Source organism: Pleurodeles waltl, chromosome 2_1 (assembly GCF_031143425.1).
Source record: "Pleurodeles waltl isolate 20211129_DDA chromosome 2_1, aPleWal1.hap1.20221129, whole genome shotgun sequence".
In the NCBI taxonomy this organism is placed as follows: domain Eukaryota; kingdom Metazoa; phylum Chordata; class Amphibia; order Caudata; family Salamandridae; genus Pleurodeles; species Pleurodeles waltl.
The window spans coordinates 98,828,562-98,851,561 of record NC_090438.1 but is presented as its reverse complement, the minus strand read 5'-3'; the positions used below and the strand labels follow the sequence as shown (position 1 = coordinate 98,851,561).

The 23,000-nt window shown below is 44.0% G+C and overlaps 1 protein-coding gene across 5 annotated transcripts in view; it reads left to right on the top strand.

Annotated features, from left to right (window-relative positions):
* LOC138261623 (ligand of Numb protein X 2-like) overlaps positions 1 to 23,000 on the top strand; it is a 141,960-nt gene that overhangs the window by 20,108 nt on the left and 98,852 nt on the right. For 2 of the 5 annotated variants that reach the window (XM_069210751.1, XM_069210770.1), the window contains exon 2: positions 20,588 to 21,061. In XM_069210751.1, the coding sequence (XP_069066852.1) occupies positions 20,673 to 21,061 (389 nt within the window). In that variant the 5' untranslated portion in view covers positions 20,588 to 20,672. Of the gene's footprint in view, positions 1 to 10,474; positions 10,563 to 10,960; positions 11,054 to 11,238; positions 11,288 to 20,587; positions 21,062 to 23,000 lie in introns of those variants that run through there. The other 3 variants (XM_069210788.1, XM_069210761.1, XM_069210777.1) reach the window with 3 other exon arrangements.

Below are 23,000 nucleotides of genomic sequence, written 5' to 3'. Positions count from 1 at the left end.
TCTACGCATTGTAAGCAAAAGGACTCTGACAGCTGCACCGTCAAAACCAAGATTTAAAAAATATTTATGTACCGTACACCACATATAGCATGTTATTTAAGGCCATTTTTATTGGATTTTATTGTAAACGGTGCAGAGGGCATAGCATTCCATACGTACATTTTACAACATTAGGAGCATTATGCCACACGGCCCCCATATCTATGAGCACATTTGTGGTAACTAGGAAGAGCATGGACCAATAAGTCAACAATTTGTGGTATACGATGAGTACGTAGCGCAGTGGCCACAAAAGCAAATGTAATTTTGTTATTTTAGGTAAGACAGCTTTCCCACCATGCTTGAACCTATAATAGCCATACTGTAGGCCTGGCGCTCAGCCACAGGCCCATCTCACTATTTGGAAAAAAGTGTACTTAAATTTTGCAGCGATCTGCGTATTTAAATTGCAAATTTGATCTCTGCCTCAAAAGGAACACACACAAAACACCACTTTCTCCCACCCAAACACACACACAAAAAACAGGTTAGGCTGGAGTCTCCGGTTTTTCATAGATGCATATTTCAGGGAGTTTAGCAGATGCTAGATTCCATAAGTTCGCCTGTTTCTCTCCTTTCGGCTGGTCCTGGGTTGCCTTTCGTTGCTATTTTGGTTTGATGCGTTGTGTGCAGGGCTGAGGGCTCGGAGGGTCACCAGAGCAGTGAAAGTGCGCTGCAGCTTAGTAATATCAACAGACACCTTGCTCGGGGCCCAGTTTCATTCCTCCGCCTTATCACAAGTCCAAGGGTCAATGGAGAGAAAATGACGTCACTGCCCCGGCATCCAGAAGGGCTGAGCCTGTGGCGCGCGCGGTGCGCTCGCGGGCCTCGGCTGAGGTGGAAGTGCCCCGCTGAACCTGTACCTCGGAGTGCGTGCACGGCCGGACGAGTCCACCGCCGGGCTCTGCGGGGGAGGCCGAGTGTCTGGATAATAATGCATTCTAAGAATGCCCGGCTGACGCACACATACCGAATTATTTCAGTGTATCTGACTTTCATGCTACAGACACCGGCACTTACCTACTCAATGCACTTTCTACCTAAAGGAGAAATGTCACTTTATAATTATCATAGATGTATTAATGATTTTCAAAAAATCAACACCACGAGGACATCGTGCCGAGCTTGTGTTACAATAAGTGTCTGCGATTCTTTAAACTGTTCTAATCGTTTCCAGAACCCCCAATTGCATAATTTGTGAAAGTGCCCGTTGCATCTTCTCGAGGCGTGGCCACCCCGCAGATCAAGTATCCTAACACCTCATAAATTGCAAACCTACTCTAAATAGCACCAACTAAGCATTGTGGGTTAGTAGGGGAATTCGAGTGTTTATTTTTTTTCAATTGTACTAACAGGGCCTTTAAGTCCAAGTAAAGTTGCACATGGTTGTACTTATGGTCCCTGTTCATTTCTTATCAGATAATATCCGATGAGGTCATGGCCCTGTTCTCTACGTAAATCCTTGATATATTTTACTGGGATCTTAGTGAGATATATATATATATATCGGAGAAATACTTCAAGTATCTACAAACAGAGAAGGGTCATGTACTCATTTGAAATTATTCAATAATAAATGAATGATTCAATAATAGTGCGTACCTTGGAGTCACAGGAGGGGTTTGCTATGAGGGAGTCCCACTGGACGGTTGTTGTATTATAATATGGATACTGTATTGCTGCGATCAGGAACGCCAGAGAGAAATGTGGCTCAGTTAGAGGCCAGGACAGTGGATAACCAAGGAGGGGTTGGGATCTTGGGGACCTGCTACAGTGGAGGGGGGGTCATACCCAGCTAGGCATCAGTGGGCTCATTATGTGGGGCATCCACAATACACCCAAACACCGGTGATAGGGTGTTTGCGGCTATCACAGGCCTTTTCTCTATGCGCGGCTGCTCCCTCAGCATCGCCCAATGGAGAAGGCCCGAACTCCAGCCATCTAAAGTAAAGGGCTGAGGTGGTCACCACTTGTTGGAGATGGCTCGTTTGGTAAGCAGAAGCTCCAAGTCTGGGAAGCATAGGGAAACTTTAGCTTTCTGTGGCTGTCCAAAGATTTCTATCTCACAGGCCTCCTGCGTGTCCAGTTGTTGGAGACCAGTTAGTTTTGCAGTGCATAGCAGGACTTCGGACCAGAAGGATGAGGTCGGGGCAGTTCCAAAGCATGTGATGAAGGTCAGCTGACAGGGCCCCACAGCGGGCACAACCCGCATTAGCCGTGGGGAATAGGTGGGTTGATTGTCCTAATCATCATTACCCGGGCTCATAAATTGGTTTGAGAACGTTGAATCCTTCTTCAAGCTGGAAGGGCTATAGTTTTATTTTATTCATTTGCAATTTCTCATAAGTGCTTTTTACCCACTGGTTGTCAGTGCACTAGCCTGGAGTTCCACACGTGAAATTTATGATTTTATTTTCTCACCTCCCACGATGTGCTTGCCTCTTGACTTTTTGTAATGCTCTTGTAAAGTATGTAGTATCTGTTTCAAGGCTATTTACCATCAAGGGTGTGTGTTTGCCTAATTCATTACTGCTTGTGAACTAGTCCATGAAAAAGATTATTGCAGTTAATCCCATGTACTGTGCAATGCCCCTTCCTCGTCTGTAAAGTTCTTTCAGTTTAATAATCATGCTCTGTGGGCGCTGTGGCTCCGTAAGCATTGCAGGTAACGACTTGACCTATGTTGAGCATTCCATAATCATTTTCCATGCACCACGGGTCACTGTGAACTTTGTTTTAGTAAAGTTATCTCAAAGTTGTTAACTTTGACTGATCTTCACGTTTTGTTGGGATTAGGCAGATGGTTGCAGTGGGGAATCTTTTCACCATGTCTTGGTTCAGTGGCTAGCCAGGTGCACGTCGAACCAGCCACACGAGCAGTAATGCAGGGGGCAGTGCTGTATAGTCATTTCTCTCTCAAGAAATGCATTTCTCTACCTACATACACAGAGTAATGATCAAACGGTGTGCAGATGTAATTGTATGTGTGTGTGTATGCAAAAAGAGAGAACTCTGGGTAGTTCCCAAGTGTAGGTGGAGAGCAGCTCCTTTATATGAACCACCCTACAACACCACCAACGCACTGAACCAGCTCACCTCAAATGTCTGTTTTTCTAGCAGCGTTTTTAAGCATTGGATTAGCACAGTGCCATCCACGCCAAGCTAGAAAGTGACAAAGCCTGTTGTCAGTTTTACAGCAACGTCTATAAGCATAGTATTAGCAAGTGCCATCCACACCACACTGAAAAGTGATGAAAGCCTTTTACCAATCCAGGCACAGTATTACAGCTTTGGATTGGTAAAATCTGCAAAGAATAAAAGCAAACCCTGACACATGTTTTCCTGCAGTGTGAGCTCATCCGAGAGGTATAGCTTTGTCCAGACACAAGGGAACATTGAGTATAAATCACAAAACCCTTTTAGGCTTTGAGGGCTGCATATATTATGCAAAAAGGAACTCTGTGCAGCTCCCAAGTTCAGGAGGAGAGCAGCGTCATTATATAAAGCACCCTACAACACCAGCGATACTCTGAATCTGCTCACCCCAAATGTATGATTTTCTAGCAGGTGTGTGTGTGTGTGTGTGTGTGTTTATTAGCTGTTAGACAACTAATAGCCTGTCTTTTGCACCATCCACAATTGATTTGCAACCCTTTTATAAGCTCCCCATTTTTGCTTCCAGTCAGTTTCGAATGTTAAAATACAGTAACTTCCTGAGGAGCACCCTCTCCCTCATCCCTTGTTGTTCCACATCTGTGCTGTTGTTTCAAGTTTTGTCCTAAAACAAGCTGTTGCAGGACCGAAGCTCTTGCAGCTATTTAGAAAGTTGAAACTTGAGTGTGAGTAAATGAGACACGTGAACTGACTCTTGTTACTGTAGAGAGATGCCACCCTCCTGGATGCTACTGTCAGGCTGTATGGGGCATCTCCCTGGAGCCCAGCATTTGAGAAGCAGTCTGTGGCCTGCTTTCTATATTTAGCTTTGTTGTTGTTCAGTAAGTAACAAGATATCTGAGAGGTTGGACTGTTTTATGTCGGATATTTTTACCAATATCGAGACCATGTTCTGTCCTGGAGCACCCAGTCTCTTGTTCTGACGTCACACGATCACACCCTCCAGGTCTCCTCCACCCATCCACATTGAGGCATAACACTCATCACCCAGCTGGTATTGTCCTTAGCAGAACCTCTCTGATACCACTGCCCCAGTGTGAATTACGGTTATTAAAAAGGAACATTGGACTTCAGTAACCAGAATGCACTGGGGTCAGACTGATGACCAATGGTGGGAGAGGCTCCTGCATGTCAGTGTCCAGGAAAGGCCTTGTCAAAGACACATCTGAACAGTGGTGCTGGCTGAGGCTCATTTTAGTGCGTCATAAAAGCCACCGAGCAGTGCGCATGTGTAAGGCAATACAGTTTTCCCCATTCAAAGTAACAAACAAGTTGTGGTCCGAAATGAAGAACAGTCTTGTAGCATTTTGGGGACTGCATCCACATAGCAGCTGCTTAACTTCCACCGGGTCTGAAGGTGTTTCGCCAGCTCCTTCCATAGTTTGGGAAATTTTTAGAGATTTTTGTATTTATCTACACTTGTTTGACCAGGATGAGGTCTGCAGAAGACCAATTTAAAATAAGGGGACTTTGCCTCTATAAACTCATTTTACCTTCCTTCAACTTATAAAAACTGTGTCCCAAGCTCAACTGATGAAGCTTTTTTTAAATGCGAAAAAAGCAGGTAAATCGGCAGTTCTAGATAAGAACAAGCAAATGAGTTGACCACATCAGACAAAATAAATACTTAGCACTCTTGTGTGTGCTGTTCGCTATTTGATATTCATATGGTTGATCCTGTTCTGTAATGGCACAGGAATATATTAACTATTGGTGCATTCCATTCCATGGTTTTTATCAGTGCTTTAGATCAGTTTCTTAATTTTCATCACTTTACCTTTTTGCTGCCTCCGTGCCGTTGCAGCTGCAGAAGGGGACCGGTGGCTCAGTGAGTTTTTGGGTGAGGGATGTGTGCGAGAGTTTCTACCCTTAAGTTTCTATCCTTAAGTGGCCAAAACAGCTGCCCAGTTTCTCTCCTCCGTCAGTCACTCAGACATACTTAGCAAATGCTTCCTATAACTGGTGGTGTCACTCGTTTGTTTGCCGCTACCTCTTCAGCACGAAGCGCATTGAGGCAGGAAAGTTCAGCCTCAACAAGTCTCCTTGTCAGCTTACTTACAGACTTTCCTTTTTTTTCAGCCTTTGCTAGATTTCTGTGTGCTTCCTGCTGCCAGGATTGTTGTTCTTTAGCCAACCTTAGTCCTGTCACTAGCCATCTAAGTTACCAGGGTGTAAGATTGTGAATTTGACTATAAGGTGGTATAATTGGGACAAGGCTTTACGTGTATTTAAGAAATGTAAAGGACATTTTTTTATCTCTGTTGTACAAGAAATTGGACTTGCCAGAACTAGATGCAAAAAGTGATGGTAGTGGGGCAAAGACTTTTCAAAAACTATATACTGTTGCATAGGGAAGCAAAGGGGCTGATGGAGATTATGGGAGCCTAGCTCATTAAGAAACCAAAGTTATCGGTGCCTCTACTGCGGAGATCCCCTGCGCCTCCAGGTCTAAGTCAGCGAAGTGAAGTCATGCAGGAGACAGGCCTGTGCACATCCAACCTCCTAGTGTGGTGGTGGTGGTGTTATTCATGGCTTTTTCCTAAAAACATGCGCTTTGCAGACACATATGATGATGTATTTGCATTGTCTGGAAGTGATAGGCCCACGGGGCAGAAAGTGTCAAATGTTGTTTCTCTCCAGACTGGGGAGCGCTGTATGAATAATCTGTCTGAAGATTCCCAGACATGTGACTAAACCGTGGTCGCGTGTGATAGACATGACTGATCTGGGCATGGATCGGATCTCACTCTGTGGTCAAAATCTTACTTTTTAGAAAAAAGTCTCTGTAACCAAATCAAAGATGTGCTCAGAATCCAAGCCCCACCACACCCATCCACTAAGCTGTAGAACATTGCGGAAGGATGTATACCTCCGCACATGGATTCCTTCTGTTAAGCGATGAGCACCATAGGAATGGTAGGACATTTTATGGGATGAACTAGTGGGGCTAATTTCTTAAGTTAAGGGACAGACCAGAAATGTGCTTCATAAGTCTGGCTACTGGTGGTGAACACCTGTGGTGACTTTGACCTACGTGTGTCACCTTTACCCACCTTCAGATTGACTTCATCACTGCTTAAAAGCAATTTTCGAGGATTTCTGTGATTGGTGTTTTTGACTTGTGTCATGGCGGGATAAGGTGTGCTGTGTTTTGCCCTTTGACAGGTTAGTAGTCTCTTTCCGATGATGTGAAAGTGGAGGTCCTTTGAACCCCCTCACACATCGTTTTATTTCCAGTATGCAACAATTGGCATCAAGGACGGCCTTGAGGGGTCTGTACAACTGTGCGGTAAAACTAATTACAATACAAAATATAGGTGCAGTAAAAACATAGAGACGAAATATGTGAACTGATTAAAAAAAAAAAAAAAAAAAGTAAATTCGAGTCGAAAGAAAATAAAAAGCAAATAAACACTGAAACTGTCCACTTAGATGGATCTTTAATGATTTTCGAAACCCTGAGAAAGATGCCTAGTGTGTGCGTGCGTCAGATGGTTCATTTTGACACCGACTGATTGCGAAATGTACCCATTAGTCAAACATTGGTAGAAGCATGAAAGCATATCCCTTCCAAAAGCTACCTTGTAGGTTATGATGCTTTTACTTTATACCCTTTTTTTGTTTCAGAGCTGTCTGCTCTGCCATCTCTGCTTGGTCACGATGTGAGGTCAGTTCTATTTTTTTGGATTTTAAACATTTTATTGTCCAAAATATTAACACCAAGGCAAAATATTTAGACATGAACTACTGCAAGTGAATGCACAATATACAATTGCCAATTCACTCCGTGCTCATATGGAACAGCTGTACTCGCAAACATGAAAATCCACATTTTTGCTGTAAAATGAGATAAGAAGATTAAATAAGAATATATAAAGAAAGGTCTAAGCACAGAGTTCGAGTCTTTCAAACTTTTTCCATGAAAAGTTACATGTGCATTTTCTCACTCATCTTCTTTTGGCCTCACTTTTGCTTCCACTACAAGGGTCTGGAAGGAGTCTTCAGAAGGATTAATTGTAGGTTTACGTGAGAACAATGATCCTAGCTCCCTGGAAGGCTCACAGACTTACGTACTGATCGTACAAAGATGCGTTTGCTAAAGGAAGCATTGCTTTGGTGAAGTAGGTGCTTGAACGCCGTCCTACACCTGTTCCACCCGCTCGCAGGACCAAGGCCTATGACCATTAGATCTTCTTCGTTTACGACCAGCACAGAATAGCAGAACAATTCTAAAGGCAGCTGATCCACTCCGAGCATAATCCTTCGCTAAGTAAATGCTAAGTCAAGCTCTGTTCTACTACGAAATGGATTAGAGCAAATTGTCTGTTGGCCAACACCTGGAGGAATTCCCGGTTCCCTGCTCCAACTGTCTCTATCCTTCTGAGAAATTCTATATTACGTTTACATGTCACACCATATACATTTGACACATATCTGTTGGTTTGAAATCGTTGTACATTGACCTCTGCTGGCTCTCAGTCAAGGCCAGGATTAAATTTACCGTCCGGATTGTGTTCAGGGCTCTCCGTTGAGGGTTCTTGGCCATCTCTTGCGGCCAGCACAGTCTCTGCAGTAAAGACGCATTGCATGTGGGAACTGCAAAACTCAGAACTTCTAGCGCTGACACTCCTTCAGCACAAACAACCTTTGGAAACCCCCTCGTCCCCCACTGAAAATTTAACTGAGCCTGCTGAAGTTCTGAAAACCATGCACAACACATCTTCCGTCTCAAGTGAACTGTCAAAAAATCTGTGTGTTCACTATCACTGAGATCTTTCTCTAACCACTTTCAGTCATTTTTCTCTTCAGATGTTTTATGTAGAACGCACATTGCTTAATTTGTGCTTGTTGCTTCCGGTGCTGAGCACTGGCACTTATTTTTGAGGGCCAGGGCTTATTCTTCTGTCTCAAGCATTTACTGCGAGCAAAAGACACATTTGGGAAAGACGGAGGAAGAGAAAAACGAAAAAGCGTAACAATGGGAGAAAGCAGAAAGCCACAAGAGTGAGCTGAAGGGACAGGAACTGGCTTTGAATGGATTGAAGAGACCCGGGGTGGCGTCAGGATTAGCTGCCTCAGAATTCCGTTCTCGCACATTCAATTGCAGCAGCCGCATGTTTCAGAGGAGAGCACCGGCACGTATCTATTTACAAATTAAGAACTGAGACCGCACCATATGTTTTGTTGCAGCAGTGCTATAGAAAAATATCAGAAGTGAAGCTATCTCTTTGTCAGCAAGTTGTGTATTCATAGTTACATGTGACTGACTCCTCATGTGACTGACCGCTCTTGCTTTCTTGCTCTCTGCTTGTATTTACACGTATGCAAGTGAGGCCTCGGACCGGTCAGTCCAAGTGACTCCTGTCTTTCTGGTATCCGCTTGAGGTCTATCTTGTGATTTTTTTTTTATTTTTTTTTTTAACTGGTGGTGTTTGGGCCGTGTTGTGGCAGCCTTCGAATGCAATGAAAATGTCTGTCATTTCTTGGGTGATTTTTGCAGTTTTTAATATATTCAGGATTGGAGCCTGATTATTTTGAATAGTTTACTTCCATCACAACCGTATCTTCTAAGTTAAAAGGTGTGAAGAGAGTGTCCATTGGCTTGCTCTTGTTACAGCACACAGCACAGCCTGGATTGTGCATTGACGCTTTTGCCTGCAGAAACTCACCTATCACTCCGTAGCCTTGGGAGGCACATCTGAAGCCGCTCCCTAGCGTTTGTTAACAACATGAGTGACGTCAGCCCCAGCACACGCCCCCTTTCTGCTGTAGTTGTGTGAGCGGTTTCTTAGAACCACCTTTATATCAATTATTAACTTATGCTTCGTAGAAGATCAGGGGCGTAGCTTGGTCAGTAAGAATGTGGAGGTGAGGTTCAGTTTTTCCGACAATCAGGCTGGCATGTAATGTTTAAATACAGTACACAACAAGCAACGTTCACGGGCGGGGCCTAATGGGCAGTGGAAAGCGAGAGGAATGTGGATCGGTAGGGGTACTAAGTGAGAGAAACGCAATATCTTGTAAAATTACCAATTATTTTTGACAACTTTAAAAACTGAGAGGGAGAGAGTTTGTGTGCATTTTTGCCTGAATGTAGATAGAAAGCCTGGTGAAATCCGGCAGACATCTCACCATACCCGACTGAAAGCACCTGTACCCAACTATTTATCAGACAATTTATTTATTGGGGGGTGGAGCAGTCCACACACCCCACTCCGATCTCTCTAGTGTGCTGCTCCTTGAACCACCCCACAGTCACGTATCATCAGATGCGGAGGGAGTTTGTACAATCCGACTACGTAGCAGCCAGTTTGCAACGCGAGCCACATAATCTGCGAAAACAGTAGATACATCAGCATGCAATGTGGGAGCCAGGAATGTTCTATTCCCTGGTTAACTGATGCAGGGACTTAGTACTTCAACTTTACTTCTTCTAATCCACCATTCTACTACATTTTTTAAATAGTGCGGGCATTACACAAAGGTGCAAGGGTGCTTTACAATAACAATGGATCATAACAGAAGGTCAGGGGCACTGGAATTTTGTGATTGTGCTGCTGCTGCATTTTTCGCATAGTTATGCATCTGCCGCATTTGCCACATAATGTATCATCTGCTGTATGATATGCAGATTTTAAGGGAAAAACGTTTCTAGCTCAAGCGTTATTCAAAACGCAGCAACGTGTTGCTGTGCAGTGGAAGGCCCTTTGCAAATGTTTACTGGTCACCAATCTGTAGTTTATTTCTATGTTTGGGTGTTAAGCTGGTATTAATGAGGTGGAACCAATGCCTAAACTGTACACAAGACAAAATAATGGAGCAGTACTTTAAGAAAATGTGCTGCGGTATGCCGCATATTTTGGCTTGTCTTGCCGCATAATTTCGTCAGCTCTGCAGCAAATGTGGCTCTCTGCCTCAAAACTCCACTGGCCCTTCCTGACGTACAAAATTGCACAATCCGAAAACGCAGATACATTTAAAAAGCTACGAACATTGAAGTGCAGTATTTGTTACAGAATTGATACAGTTTGAGTAATAGGATGCCGCAGTGTCACGTGCAGGCTGGAGTCTAGTGAAATAGAGGTATAGCAGTAAAATCAACGGGTCGGTACGAAGAATAAACCACAGAGGGCAAAACTGGGAAGTAGTGGTCAGCTAAGATGTCTTTGGAGGAGAAGGGCTGGTCGCACTTCCTGAGAAGGATTGGGCAATGAGTCGTTCCTCTTTTAATGTGCGTTTTGACAGCACAACAAGGGTACTAGTAAATTCAAGAATATGGCCTCAAAACTTTGGAGCGTTCTCTTTATGAAAATGGAGGCCGAGGCGATGAATTACTCCCCAACTTCAGGGTAAGTTTTAAAACTTGCTCCCATCCTGTCTGCCAGCCTCGTTCCCTGTTGGCTGCGGCCCATGGCAAACACGGCCTCCTCTGCCAGGACCGGGCCCTGACAGCTAAACCCAGGAGCCTGAGAGGAAGGTATCAAGCACGTTGTTTCTGCCAGGCTGTGCGGAACCCTAAATTAAAAGTTTAACGTGGAACAGGAGGCCTGGAGCTTTACCTCGCAAAGAATCTAATTTCCTCTCATCTGCCGCCTCATGAGCTGCTCCCTTTGGTGCCTTTGTTAGATGAACACTGGAGTCAGACCTCCAAGATCACACGGTGCGCATCCTATTACGGTAATTAAAAACCTGCCTAACCCCGGGTGCTTCAGCGCCGTGTTCGTCAAACCTGGGCCGCCATCTTGTCCCCTCACAAAGGAGGCCTGTTCGGGAGCTGGGCGTACCGTGTGCCGAGGAGAACACGTGTCTGCGCCGCAGAAGGGCGCTTTGAGTCGGATAGGTGGGTGGGTGTATGTCTAGGGGCCGGCGCGGATGTGCTGACGAGGTCCCCACACGCCCTGGGGGTGCAGCACTACAGACCCAGGGGGTGGGACCGTGTGCTCTCAGGGCTCCCAGGCTCACGCAGGCCGCGCTTTGCCTCTCGAGGGAAGCGCAGAGAAGCGCGTCCTTCCCAGGCCCGGTTTGTTTTGAGTTTGAAGGCGGGGACGTGTCACAGGTGTAGCCCGGGGCAGAGGTAGGTGACTGGGCAGAGGCAGCAGCTGGCATGCAGAATGTCACTCCTGAACACTTCATGTGTTCAGTGCTGGGCTGTGCTGCAAACAACGGCTGTTAACTTAGCTTAAAACAAGTGGCACGAATTTCATCACCGCCCGCGAGGCTGAAAGCCTGAGTCTGTGGCGCTCGACCTCTGAGACGGGTTCTTCAACTATTCTATCCAGAAGCTGCAATTCGTCTTCCAGTCTTTGCAATATTTGAGAGGTGGCTGTCCGTGGAGATTTTCACCGTCTTTGTTTTTTAAGTGCCCCCTGCAGCCTGCATGCTTATTTGACTGTCAGCCTGGCTATTTTTAATTCTCTATTTTATATATTCGTTTTCGCTTGTTTTTCTGTGTTCTATAAAAATATTTGTGTTTGCTTGAACTCTGCTGTTCTTACCGTCTATGTGAACTCATAAGGGACATCTTTGATTTCTCCTGAGGCAGGAATGTCTTGTTCGGGGTCAGTCCTTGTGGGGAAGAGCAAAACCTGATTTTTGTGGGGAGTTTTTAAGACACGAGAGAAATAATGGGAAAGGCGAGAAAAACAAACTTTACCAAAGGTCAGCTTTTTATTTTTAAAAGATCAGGTTCGTGTCATCTGGCTGCCCTGGGCGACCTTCTGTCAGCGTGGAGGTGCCTCACGGCCGTATTGTTTGTGTTTCTGTCATTATTTTCCTCCAGGAGGCCTTCCTCCACTGGTTACAAAAGCAATTGCATAGGCATCATCAGGGCCGGCCCTAGCGCTGGTGGCGCCCAGTGCGCCAATGATCGCAGCCCCCCCATGACACCTCTACCACATATTCCCTCACTACCACCCTTTGACAGAGCCACTCACGTCTCCATAACCACTCTGTCTCTCAGATGCATTTAATTCGTTTTATAGCATCACTGATAGTAGTGTAGCGCGTCGGAGTGCAGAGACGATCAGTCCTACCTGTGTGAATCACAGTATAGGAAATGTTACTTAAGACAGCAGACAACAAGGTGTAGGAGCCACGGTTCATCCATACTGGTAGGCAGTATACAGGGAGTGCAGAATTATTAGGCAAGTTGTATTTTTGAGGATTAATTTTATTATTGAACAACAACCATGTTCTCAATGAACCCAAAAAACTCATTAATATCAAAGCTGAATATTTTTGGAAGTAGTTTTTAGTTTTAGCTATGTTAGGGGGATATCTGTGTGTGCAGGTGACTATTACTGTGCATAATTATTAGGCAACTTAACAAAAAAAAAAATATACCCATTTCAATTATTTATTATTACCAGTGAAACCAATATAACATCTCAACATTCACAAATATACATTTCTGACATTCAAAAACAAAACAAAAACAAATCAGTGACCAATATAGCCACCTTTCTTTGCAAGGACACTCAAAAGCCTGCCATCCATGGATTCTGTCAGTGTTTTGATCTGTTCACCATCAACATTGCGTGCAGCAGCAACCACAGCCTCCCAGACACTGTTCAGAGAGGTGTACTGTTTTCCCTCCTTGTAAATCTCACATTTGATGATGGACCACAGGTTCTCAATGGGGTTCAGATCAGGTGAACAAGGAGGCCATGTCATTAGATTTCCTTCTTTTATACCCTTTCTTGCCAGCCACGCTGTGGAGTACTTGGACGCGTGTGATGGAGCATTGTCCTGCATGAAAATCATGTTTCTCTTGAAGGATGCAGACTTCTTCCTGTACCACTGCTTGAAGAAGGTGTCTTCCAGGAACTGGCAGTAGGACTGGGAGTTGAGCTGGACTCCATCCTCAACCCGAAAAGGCCCCACAAGCTCATCTTTGATGATACCAGCCCAAACCAGTACTCCACCTCCACTTTGCTGGCGTCTGAGTCGGACTGGAGCTCTCTGCCCTTTACCAATCCAGCCACGGGCCCATCCATCTGGCCCATCAAGACTCACTCTCATTTCATCAGTCCATAAAACCTTAGAAAAATCAGTCTTGAGATATTTCTTGGCCCAGTCTTGACGTTTCAGCTTGTGTGTCTTGTTCAGTGGTGGTCGTCTTTCAGCCTTTCTTACCTTGGCCATGTCTCTGAGTATTGCACACTTTGTGCTTTTGGGCACTCCAGTGATGTTGCAGCTCTGAAATATGGCCAAACTGGTGGCAAGTGGCATCGTGGCAGCTGCACGCTTGACTTTTCTCAGTTCATGGGCAGTTATTTTGCGCTTTGGTTTTTCCACACGCTTCTTGCGACCCTGTTGACTATTTTGAATGAAACGCTTGATTGTTCGATGATCACGCTTCAGAAGCTTTGCAATTTTAAGAGTGCTGCATCCCTCTGCAAGATATCTCACTATTTTTGACTTTTCTGAGCCTGTCAAGTCCTTCTTTTGACCCATTTTGCCAAAGGAAAGGAAGTTGCCTAATAATTATGCACACCTGATATAGGGTGTTGATGTCATTAGACCACACCCCTTCTCATTACAGAGATGCACATCACCTAATATGCTTAATTGGTAGTAGGCTTTCGAGCCTATACAGCTTGGAGTAAGACAACAGGCATAAAGAGGATGATGTGGTCAAAATACTCATTTGCCTAATAATTCTGCACTCCCTGTAGTGTGAATGCTTGTTCTGGAGAAGCACAGACTCAGAATTTGAAATGTATCGCCAGGTTTGCGGGTTTAATAATAAGAAATTATTTTTACCCAAATGAACCCTTTTTGCAACATTAGGATAATGACTGTGAAAAAAAAATGACGCTGTGGTATGCATTCAGTTCTTTGATGACAGTTAATAACTTATGTTCTATATTAGGATTTAAATTGATAAACTGCAAGTAACTAAAGGATCTCTCTGACAAAAGCAGTAACCCTTTGACCCTTTTACATTATATGCACTTTGTGATGTGCATGGTCCACCTTTGCAGCAGACACAGTAGCCCTCTGGGTTACCTAGTAGACAGAACTCCATCTCTCTACAGAAAGAACATTAATCACAGTTATCTTGACATTTTTATTGTTGCCTGAAAATAGCTGTCAGCAAGGAACACCAGCCAAGTGCTTTTTAAAATCATAATACACTTGCATACAGGGTGCCCCCACCTGAAGTCCGTGTGGTAGAGCCGTCCCTGGGCAGCAGGTATCATTCCTTTTGCTTATGTATATTATGTATTCTTATGTATCTGTTCAAGAAATTGTGTTAAGCGTGTTGATGCTTTTCAGCCTGTCCTTAAATGTAATCGACACTTATTTTGGCATACTGTAACTTTTCAGGGAATATATCGAAGTTGGAAGTGAAAGCCTTTTAGATTCTTATTTTTGCTCTGGGACACAATGCTGTTTGCATAACATTATACATTAATCGTTCATACCCATACATTGTGAGAATGGTAAGTGAAATGTAAGAAGACTTCTTCTGAAGAAACGTGGAGGGTAAGGACCCTTTCTGCTTTTTATTTTGAACCTCCTCGTTCCAGGGGCTAGCTGCAAACACACTGAACGGTTCTGCAGTAGGACTGTTGCATTCACAAATCCCAGATTCTCCAGGAGCCCACCTTTTCTTCTTTCGTTGGTCTCTCTGGTCATTCCTTACCTCCATAGATGTCTTTCTCAGTTCCACATTCTGCTTCTTCACTAGGTATGGTTGGGCGCTTGTTGGATGTTGGGCAATATAAGTTAGTAATGCGTTCAGCCAAAATGCTGGTGTTCCTCCTCTGACCTAATTGATTGTAGATGTTATTTTTTTTTTTTTTTATTGTTTTGTGTTGGTGGGGCTGGTCTTTGGTATTTGTCTCTCTTTGAGGAGTCTGATATTCCAGCTTTGAAGATGGCTCTTGAATTATTTTTGCAGTGCCACTGGAATCATAGGTGGCCTTTCCATTGTTTCAGGGGTAACATTGCCCTGTGAAGTTGGTGTCATCTGTGGGTCGCCAAGTCCATGACTTACCCATCCCTCAACCCAAAAAACCCCAGCACACCCAAGTTGCATGTAGTTTTAGTTTTTCCATTGAAATGACCTTTCCTTTAAACAGTTGCATTTTAATTTTCATTTTTTTGTATTTGCTTAACATTTATCTTTCCTTAAAATTAGGTTTCCATATTTCGGTTTCCTCCAGTGTGGTTTCTCATTTTTTCTTTTCCATCAATTCACGCACATCATATGGATAGTATGGCGGTATTTCAACTGTATTCATGTGTGATAAAGCACTCTGCCACACTTCTTGAATTGTTCATGTTCTAGAAGAATAAGCATGATAAAAACCTTACTGTGTCACCCATTTGTTTTTTGTATGGTCTCTTATTTGATTCTTTTTAACTCTGAATTGCAGGCCCCAACCTTACTGGTCCCCCCTTAAGGCTGTTCTACATGCAGAGCACACACCATAAGACAACAGGCCTTTTCCATCTGTGCACCCAGAATCTGGAACGAGCATCCCTGTATCCATGGGGACCGCCCCAACCCTGCTTCAGTTTAGGAAAGACCTGAAGACTCATCTCTCTAGAGAACAGTCCGTTACGATGCATTAAGTGTCAGCATCTGCTCCATCAAACAACCCAGCTATCTCTGCTCTCACTTGTTGACTGTATCCTTGACTTTGACACTGTAAACATCTCAGATGCCTTTTGCGTAGGTTTGTGCCATACAAGGATCACAAACCTAGATACACTCGAATCCTATCTTTGAACCCTCAACAACCACTGACAGCCAGAGCTGTATTTTTAACTCCCTAAAACTGGCAACTAGAGAGAGGTCTGTCTGAGCCCTCAATAACAACTCGCAAGTAGAGCTGTATTTTTGATCCCTTACTAACCGCTGGCGACCCAAGCTATATATTTGAACCATTTAACCACTGACAAAACAAAGCTGTATTTTGGAGCATTCACTAACCACTGACAACCGGAGTCGTGTCTTTTAGCCCTTGATAACCACTGACAATCAGGGTTGTGTTTGAACCCGTGATTGCCACTACATTATTTATATCAGAGCTGTATCTGAACCATCTGCCACTGAGAACTGGAGCTCTGAGTTCAGACCTTCATTAACCACTGACAACCAGAGGTCTGTCCTTTGCCCCAATAATTACTGACAACCACAGCTGAATTTGTGAGTGCTCACTAACCACTGACAACCAGATCTGTATTTGTCAGTTCTCACTAACCTCTGACAACCAGTGCTGTATTTGGGAGTGCTCTCTAGCCACTGAGAACCAGAGTTGTATTCGGTGAGTGCTCACTAAACACTAACAACCAGAGCTGTATTTGTGAGTGCTCACTAACCACTGACAACCAGAGCTGTATTTGTGAGTACTCGCTAACCACTGACAACCAGAGCTGTATTTGGGAGTGCTCTCTAGCCACTGAGAACCAGAGCGGTATTTTTGAGCACTTACTAACCACTGACAACCAGGGCTGTATTTTTGAGCACTCACTAACCGCTGACAACCAGAGCTGTATTTTTTAGCACTCACTTACCGCTGACAACCAGAGCTGTATTTTTGAGCACTCACTAACCGCTGACAACCAGAGCTGTATTTTTGAGTACTCACTAACCAATGGCGACCAGAGATATGTTTGCACTATCGACTGACAACCTGAGCTGTATCTTTGAACTATCTAACCACTGCCACCTCAGCTGAATGTTTGAGCTGTTGCTAGCCACGTTATCATAGCTGTCTCTGAAATATCCAGCCACTGACACCCTGATCTCCCTATTCAGGTCCTCACTTCCTTAAGCTGTAGCCTTGACCTCTTGGCAGGCCCAGCAACTAGAGCTGTATCAATCAGTCTAGGTCCTAGGACAACCTTCAACAATCAGAGCCTTATCTTTGGGCCTTTAATAACCACTAATATTTGGAGCTGTATCTTTGACGTCTTGATAGCCATGGCAAGTGGAGACCTATTGCTGAGCTCTCAGTAACCACTGCCAACTAGCTTAAGGAGTTGGGCCCATTTCACCACTGCGGCACACGTTAAAGGATGTAGTAAACGTACCCAGCTCCAGTGGAGTACCAGCATTGCGTGAACCATTCTAGCGAAGCATGACTTGCGTGTCCTTTCTGTTGGTTCTTCCAAAATATTAGCAGGCCAGTAGAAGTCAAGACAAACTAAAATCCACACCACCCCGGTGTCTCAAAAACCACACAATTTTAAAGCTTCAGGGTCACCTTTAAGCATTCCCCCTACCCCCACTTTACCCATCCCTCCTCCCTCCCACTGACTCCGAGCTCCAGGTCATCCCTGAGGCTGCTGCCCGAGATGTAGAAACCTTCCCTACAAGGTAACATAGCGGTTGGGCGGCTAATAGAGTGATTTGCAATGTGATCTCATGACTCCAAAAACGTGCCCTTTTCACGAACAAAGGCACCTTAGTTTCCATCGGTCAAAATGTGGTTTCAAATGTAAATATTTTCCGTGGCCTTTTTTTTTTTTCCCCAGACCCTCGCGCTTTAACAGGGCGTCGTTTGTATCAATGAGAAGATGGCGGTGGATGGGGCTTTAAAAACAATTATAGCTCGGGGTTGGTGTGGTGGTGCGTTTTTAATATATATATTTTTTTTTCGAAGTCAGCTTCTTTGTGAAAGGAGTCTTGCAACAATATGATCCCATGATTGACTAACTGATTGTGGTGACTCACGGGGGCACAGTACTGCCAAGGGAGCTGGCCAGTCTCATTCCATAATTTTTCTTTACAGTTTCGTGTCTGAGAATAAAGTTTTAAGTGCTCTGCCATGCTGCTAAAGTCCACATTTATGCCTCCGCTTATTAAATGTTGTTTTAGCGCTTTTGTGTAGCGCCACACTTGCAGTTACTTGGCCTTTTGGTGCTACTGCAGCGTCCTTTGAAGTTGACTGTCTAATGTTTTTTTTTTTTTGCTTGGGAGCAGGTTTGTGTTCATTAGTTACGCTGCCACCTGTTTGCCACCATGTTGGTGGGTCAGTCTGTGTGTGTGTGTGTTGGCAAAATCGTGCCAACGCAGATTGTTCCAGGGGCGCGGAAGGGGATGCGGTTTGTGACTATTCTTCAGACTCAAATTGTTGCAAGTGGGTCACGTGGCCGTGTGAAGATGATCTAATGTTTCGGCCTCTCTCTGATTGTGATCTGTGGTCTGCGCAGTGAAATTTCATTTTTTTTGTTTTTTTTGGGAAGGGCTACTGTATTATTTTGGGTGGGCATTCTGAAGTCCCTGTCTTGGTAGATCTTAGATTTTTTTGCATTTTGGCTGATTACTTCTGGCTGCTGATAGAAAGATTACCCGATCTATCAACATGTCCTGCTTGCGTCGGATCCCACAACACGTCCCGCGTGCCACTAGCGTGTGCCCTCCTGAAGCAGTGAAGACGGGCGCTCACAGTGTGTCCAATGCCCTTGAACCTGGTAGAACTCGCGGAATAATAAAAATCATTGGCCTGAAATCACACGGTTCAGTTCAAATGGGGGGAGCTGGAATTGGAACTCGGAATTATCTATTCCAGAATTCTTTCATTCTTTTCTTCATAACCACCTCCTCTCACTCCCTCTATTTAATTTCTACATCCCGTCTGTCTGTTCTACTCACCTTGTCATTTCCTTTCCAGGTGTTTCCCTTTTGAATAATACATGTTCATTTAATCAGATGCCTGCTTCAAATATAGATGCACGTCTAGTAATGGTGTTGTTTATTAAAACGTAATAATTTAGCTTGTGTGAATATGTTCATCTTTACTTCTGTGGCTCTGAATTGTCTTTTACCCTAATTTCTAAATCATGAATAAAGCTTCATAGAAATTGACGTCTAGGCTTTCGTACATCGTTTTGGGTAGTGTTTCACAGAATGCAACTAATTGAAAGGGTAGAAAGTATTTCCTGGTAATTGTTTATTTTTTCAATGTCCACCAGTGTTCAGACAATATATAAACTAGGACATTGCATTATGCTATAGAGAGGACCTGCGTACCTGGGGGTTGAGACTGAGGGTCTTACAGAGCCTGAATCATCTTCCTTTGCTGAAGATTACAGGGAATGTGCGTCCAACCTTCTGTCTGCTAATCTGCTAGCCAGTGGTGTAAGGAAATGTGAGGGGACCCCCTGCAAAGTACATGGAGGGCCCCCACTCATTCAGGAACTCCAAGGCCAGGCCAGTGCACCTTACCTGACTGTGTGCTGTCTAGGGGGTCCCCTGGAGGTCGGGGCCCCCCGCACCACAGGGGCTATGGTTACGCCACTGCTCCGAGCTTAGCAGCAGAAACAGTTGCTGTTTCTTTACTAAACATTGAATCTGTTTTTCAGAAATGGTTTGTAGGTGTGAACCTTGAATATACCTCGAAGTTGACTTCCTTCGGTGCCAGTTTTAGGATAGTTAGCAGAGAAGAAGCAGGGGCTGGGGACATTGATGTATAGCATCATCATTTTACAATATTTCTTATTACAATTCAAGTTGTGTGCACTAGGATAGGACTTTGATTTTATTTTTGAAAATACATTCCAGGTTTCCTAGTGTTCTTGAGGGCGCCTATTGATGATGAAAGTGGGTTTGGTGGTTTCAGTAACTACCCCTGTGACATTTTGTAGGACTAATTATTACCTAAAACGCACATCACTTGAGTAATGCTCAGTGGGTTGCAAGGTGGTGGCAGCCCAGTGGGTTTTCTGTTTCACGCTGGCATATTGACCCAGTCCTTGGTGCCAGGGGGTTTAGGAAACCATTCTCAGGCCGTATCCTCGAAAGAAATGCAAACAACCTATCACTTCATCTTGTCCTTTCTACACTCTTCTTCATCCTTTTGTTCATACCCTCACTCTTTCCTCTGTCCTGTTTTCCCCTCTTCTTCTGCCATCAGCTCCTTTCTTTATGCTTCTCTCCATCCTGTCCTTCCTTACCTTATCCCTCCATTACACAATACTTTCCACACTAATTTCGTTGCCAACTTTTGCTTTTCTTTCATATCACTTCTATGCCGGTTATATTTCTTAATTCACATCTTCCTTCTTGCTTTATAAGTTCGTTTACACCTTCGTTCATTCTTCATAGATCTCAAAACCTACTTTATTCCTTTCTTTTTTCACTCCCCTGTCTCCTTGGCGGCATGTCATGTTTACCTGCCAGTCTCCCCATCAGTCTGCCTGGTTCTGTATTTTCTGTTTCTGGGACTCCATGGAAGTGTCATTTGAAGGAGGATTTGAATAAAGGTTGATGCACTGTGCCATTTTTTTTTTTTTAAACAAGTGTTCAGGGGATGACAGCGGGTCACTTCTAAAGTTGAAAAACAGATTCTAGTCCCTCTTATTCGTGTAGTTGCCTGTGCACAGCTGATGTTGACTATATCCGTTCTCTCCCCAGGACACAATAATGCTGTTGGCGCTCTCACCATAGCCCGGCGCCAGCCATACACTCATCACAGGGGCCCTTCTTACCCCCCCCAAAGATGGCAGATTCCGTCACCCCTGAGCCCAGCGCTACAATGAATGAACTGTGCAAGGAATGTGGACAGTCGCACCCGCCGCAGGAGAGCCATATTTATAACTTCCAGGATGAAGTGGACGACGAGCTCACCTGCCAGATCTGCCTCCAGCCTTTACTGCAGCCCATGGACACTCCTTGTGGACACACGTACTGCTTCAAGTGCCTGGAGAACTTTATGAGGGACCAGGACTTCTGTCCCATGGACCGCAAAAAACTGAGCTTCCAGCACTGTAGGAAGTCCAGCCTTCTGGTGCGGAACTTGCTGGACAAGCTGATGGTGGACTGCCCTTTCCAGAAGGATTGCCAGCAAAGCATGCAGAGGTGTGAGCTGCATGCTCACCTACAAAACAGGTATCAACACCTTTTCATCTACTTTTAGAAGTTTAGCTTGGATAAACTTTGTATTATTATTCTGAAATGGAAGCTCTCATGCTTTGATGATCGTGGTCGGCTTTCTGCTGATTGCAAGTTTGATATAAATATTTTGAATATTTTTAAATTTACTAATTGGGCACCGGTTGCTGTTTATCTTCCTTTCTGGTTCTTGAATAGAGATCATGGGGTTCATTTAATGGTTTGGGGCTGCTTTGATAGATCCAAGTAGACATTTTCCACTTCAAATAATATGTATATTAATCTGGGTGGGAGTCCTATGTGTGATGATAAAAAGTTATTTGTAATATAGCATGGACCTGTTCCAATTGGTCATCATTGTATGTCATTGTTACATGAAATATCGATTCTTTTCAATTGAAAGTTAGGAAACTGGAGCAATGATCAAGTACAGGAAGGGCTAGAAAGAGAGACTATTCTCAAGATAAAAAAGTTATGTTACACAACTGCTGAGATCCATGCAGAAAGCCTAGCAATTGGCAAGGATTCCAGAAGAACAGTAACTAGATATTACATTTTCTAGCGGAAGATGTTTTAAGTTCTTTGTGAAATCAAGAAAGAGATTTGCATGCAGGCTTCCCTGGGTTAGACAACACGCGATTTGATATTAACTTTGCGTAGCCAAAGAACTATTTCACACCAATTGGTTTGATCTGAGATTTGTTTACTTCTCTGTCATCTATTGCAGTGGTTCTTAACCTTTTGACTTCTGTGGACCCCACTGAATCATTACTGGGATCCAGCGACCCCCACTGAGTCATTATTGGATTCTGGAGACCCCATCCAAAGCAATTTCGATTATTTGAACCACAAAACAATGTACACACACATGTAAACAAGAATTCCTCAAACAAACACAAAAATGCTGAATTAACTTGTTGTTTAACAAATGTAAAATAAATCCAGATTTTTATTTTTATGAAAAGATTGGAGCTTTCCTAAATTCAGACCACTCATCATCCAAACTGTATTTCGATGCACTTGCATTTCTCCCACAAATGAATCTAAGGACACCAACTGAGTTTTTAGATCCAGTTTCAACTTCCTTCACATTTACAGAATGTTTTAAACTTTCATTTTTACATTTTGCTTCTGTATTTAGATAGACCATATTAATCTGTTAATGTTATGTAATTTTCTAAGCAAGCGCTCCATGGGGAGCGGAGGGTCGGGGAATGGAGCTGTGTTTGGCCCATGATTCAGCTGAGAGGCAGGTCCTGCTCACGCTACACCCCCTGTTTTCTCCACCCTTAGGCTGGAAGGTGGTGTCTGGTGGAGCGAGGATGCAAACCCACCAGAAAACCAGCATACTGGAGGCGCATGACCCAGGCAGTCACAGAATCCTACCTGAGCGGTTGTATGGCAGTAGTTAAAGCCCTCAACAGGGGGCATTTTGATTGGCTGTTCAAATCCCAATGTTCCACCCAGAGTGTTGATAATTTAAGCAGTAATTCAAGACTGTCATCAGTTCTGAGGCACTCGTCAGACAAATTGTTGGATTAAAGTCTTACCTTCCAGTGCACAAATCTGTAAGTCTAAACTGTGTGTAGTTACTTTAAACCCGCTTGCTTACGCAGTTATTATCCTGACTCAGACAGGGTTACGCCCATCATTGGTGCAGAAATCAGAATGTATAGCTTTGAGCAACTTCCTTCAACATACCTCTCAGACTCTGCACAAGTATGCAAGCCGCCCATATCGCCTTTCAAGATGATTCAGTTCTTGGCCATTATAATCCAATAACCTGTTACGTAGGCCATTAAGTGCCTTCCTCCAAGAAGTTCCACACGAGTCCCAGTGCGCTACTCACTTTATAGAATCCCAGTTTCAGGCCAAGTTGCGAAATTGATAAAAATGCGATTGGGTGAACCGTGGCTGAGGACATGCAAGAAGAAAT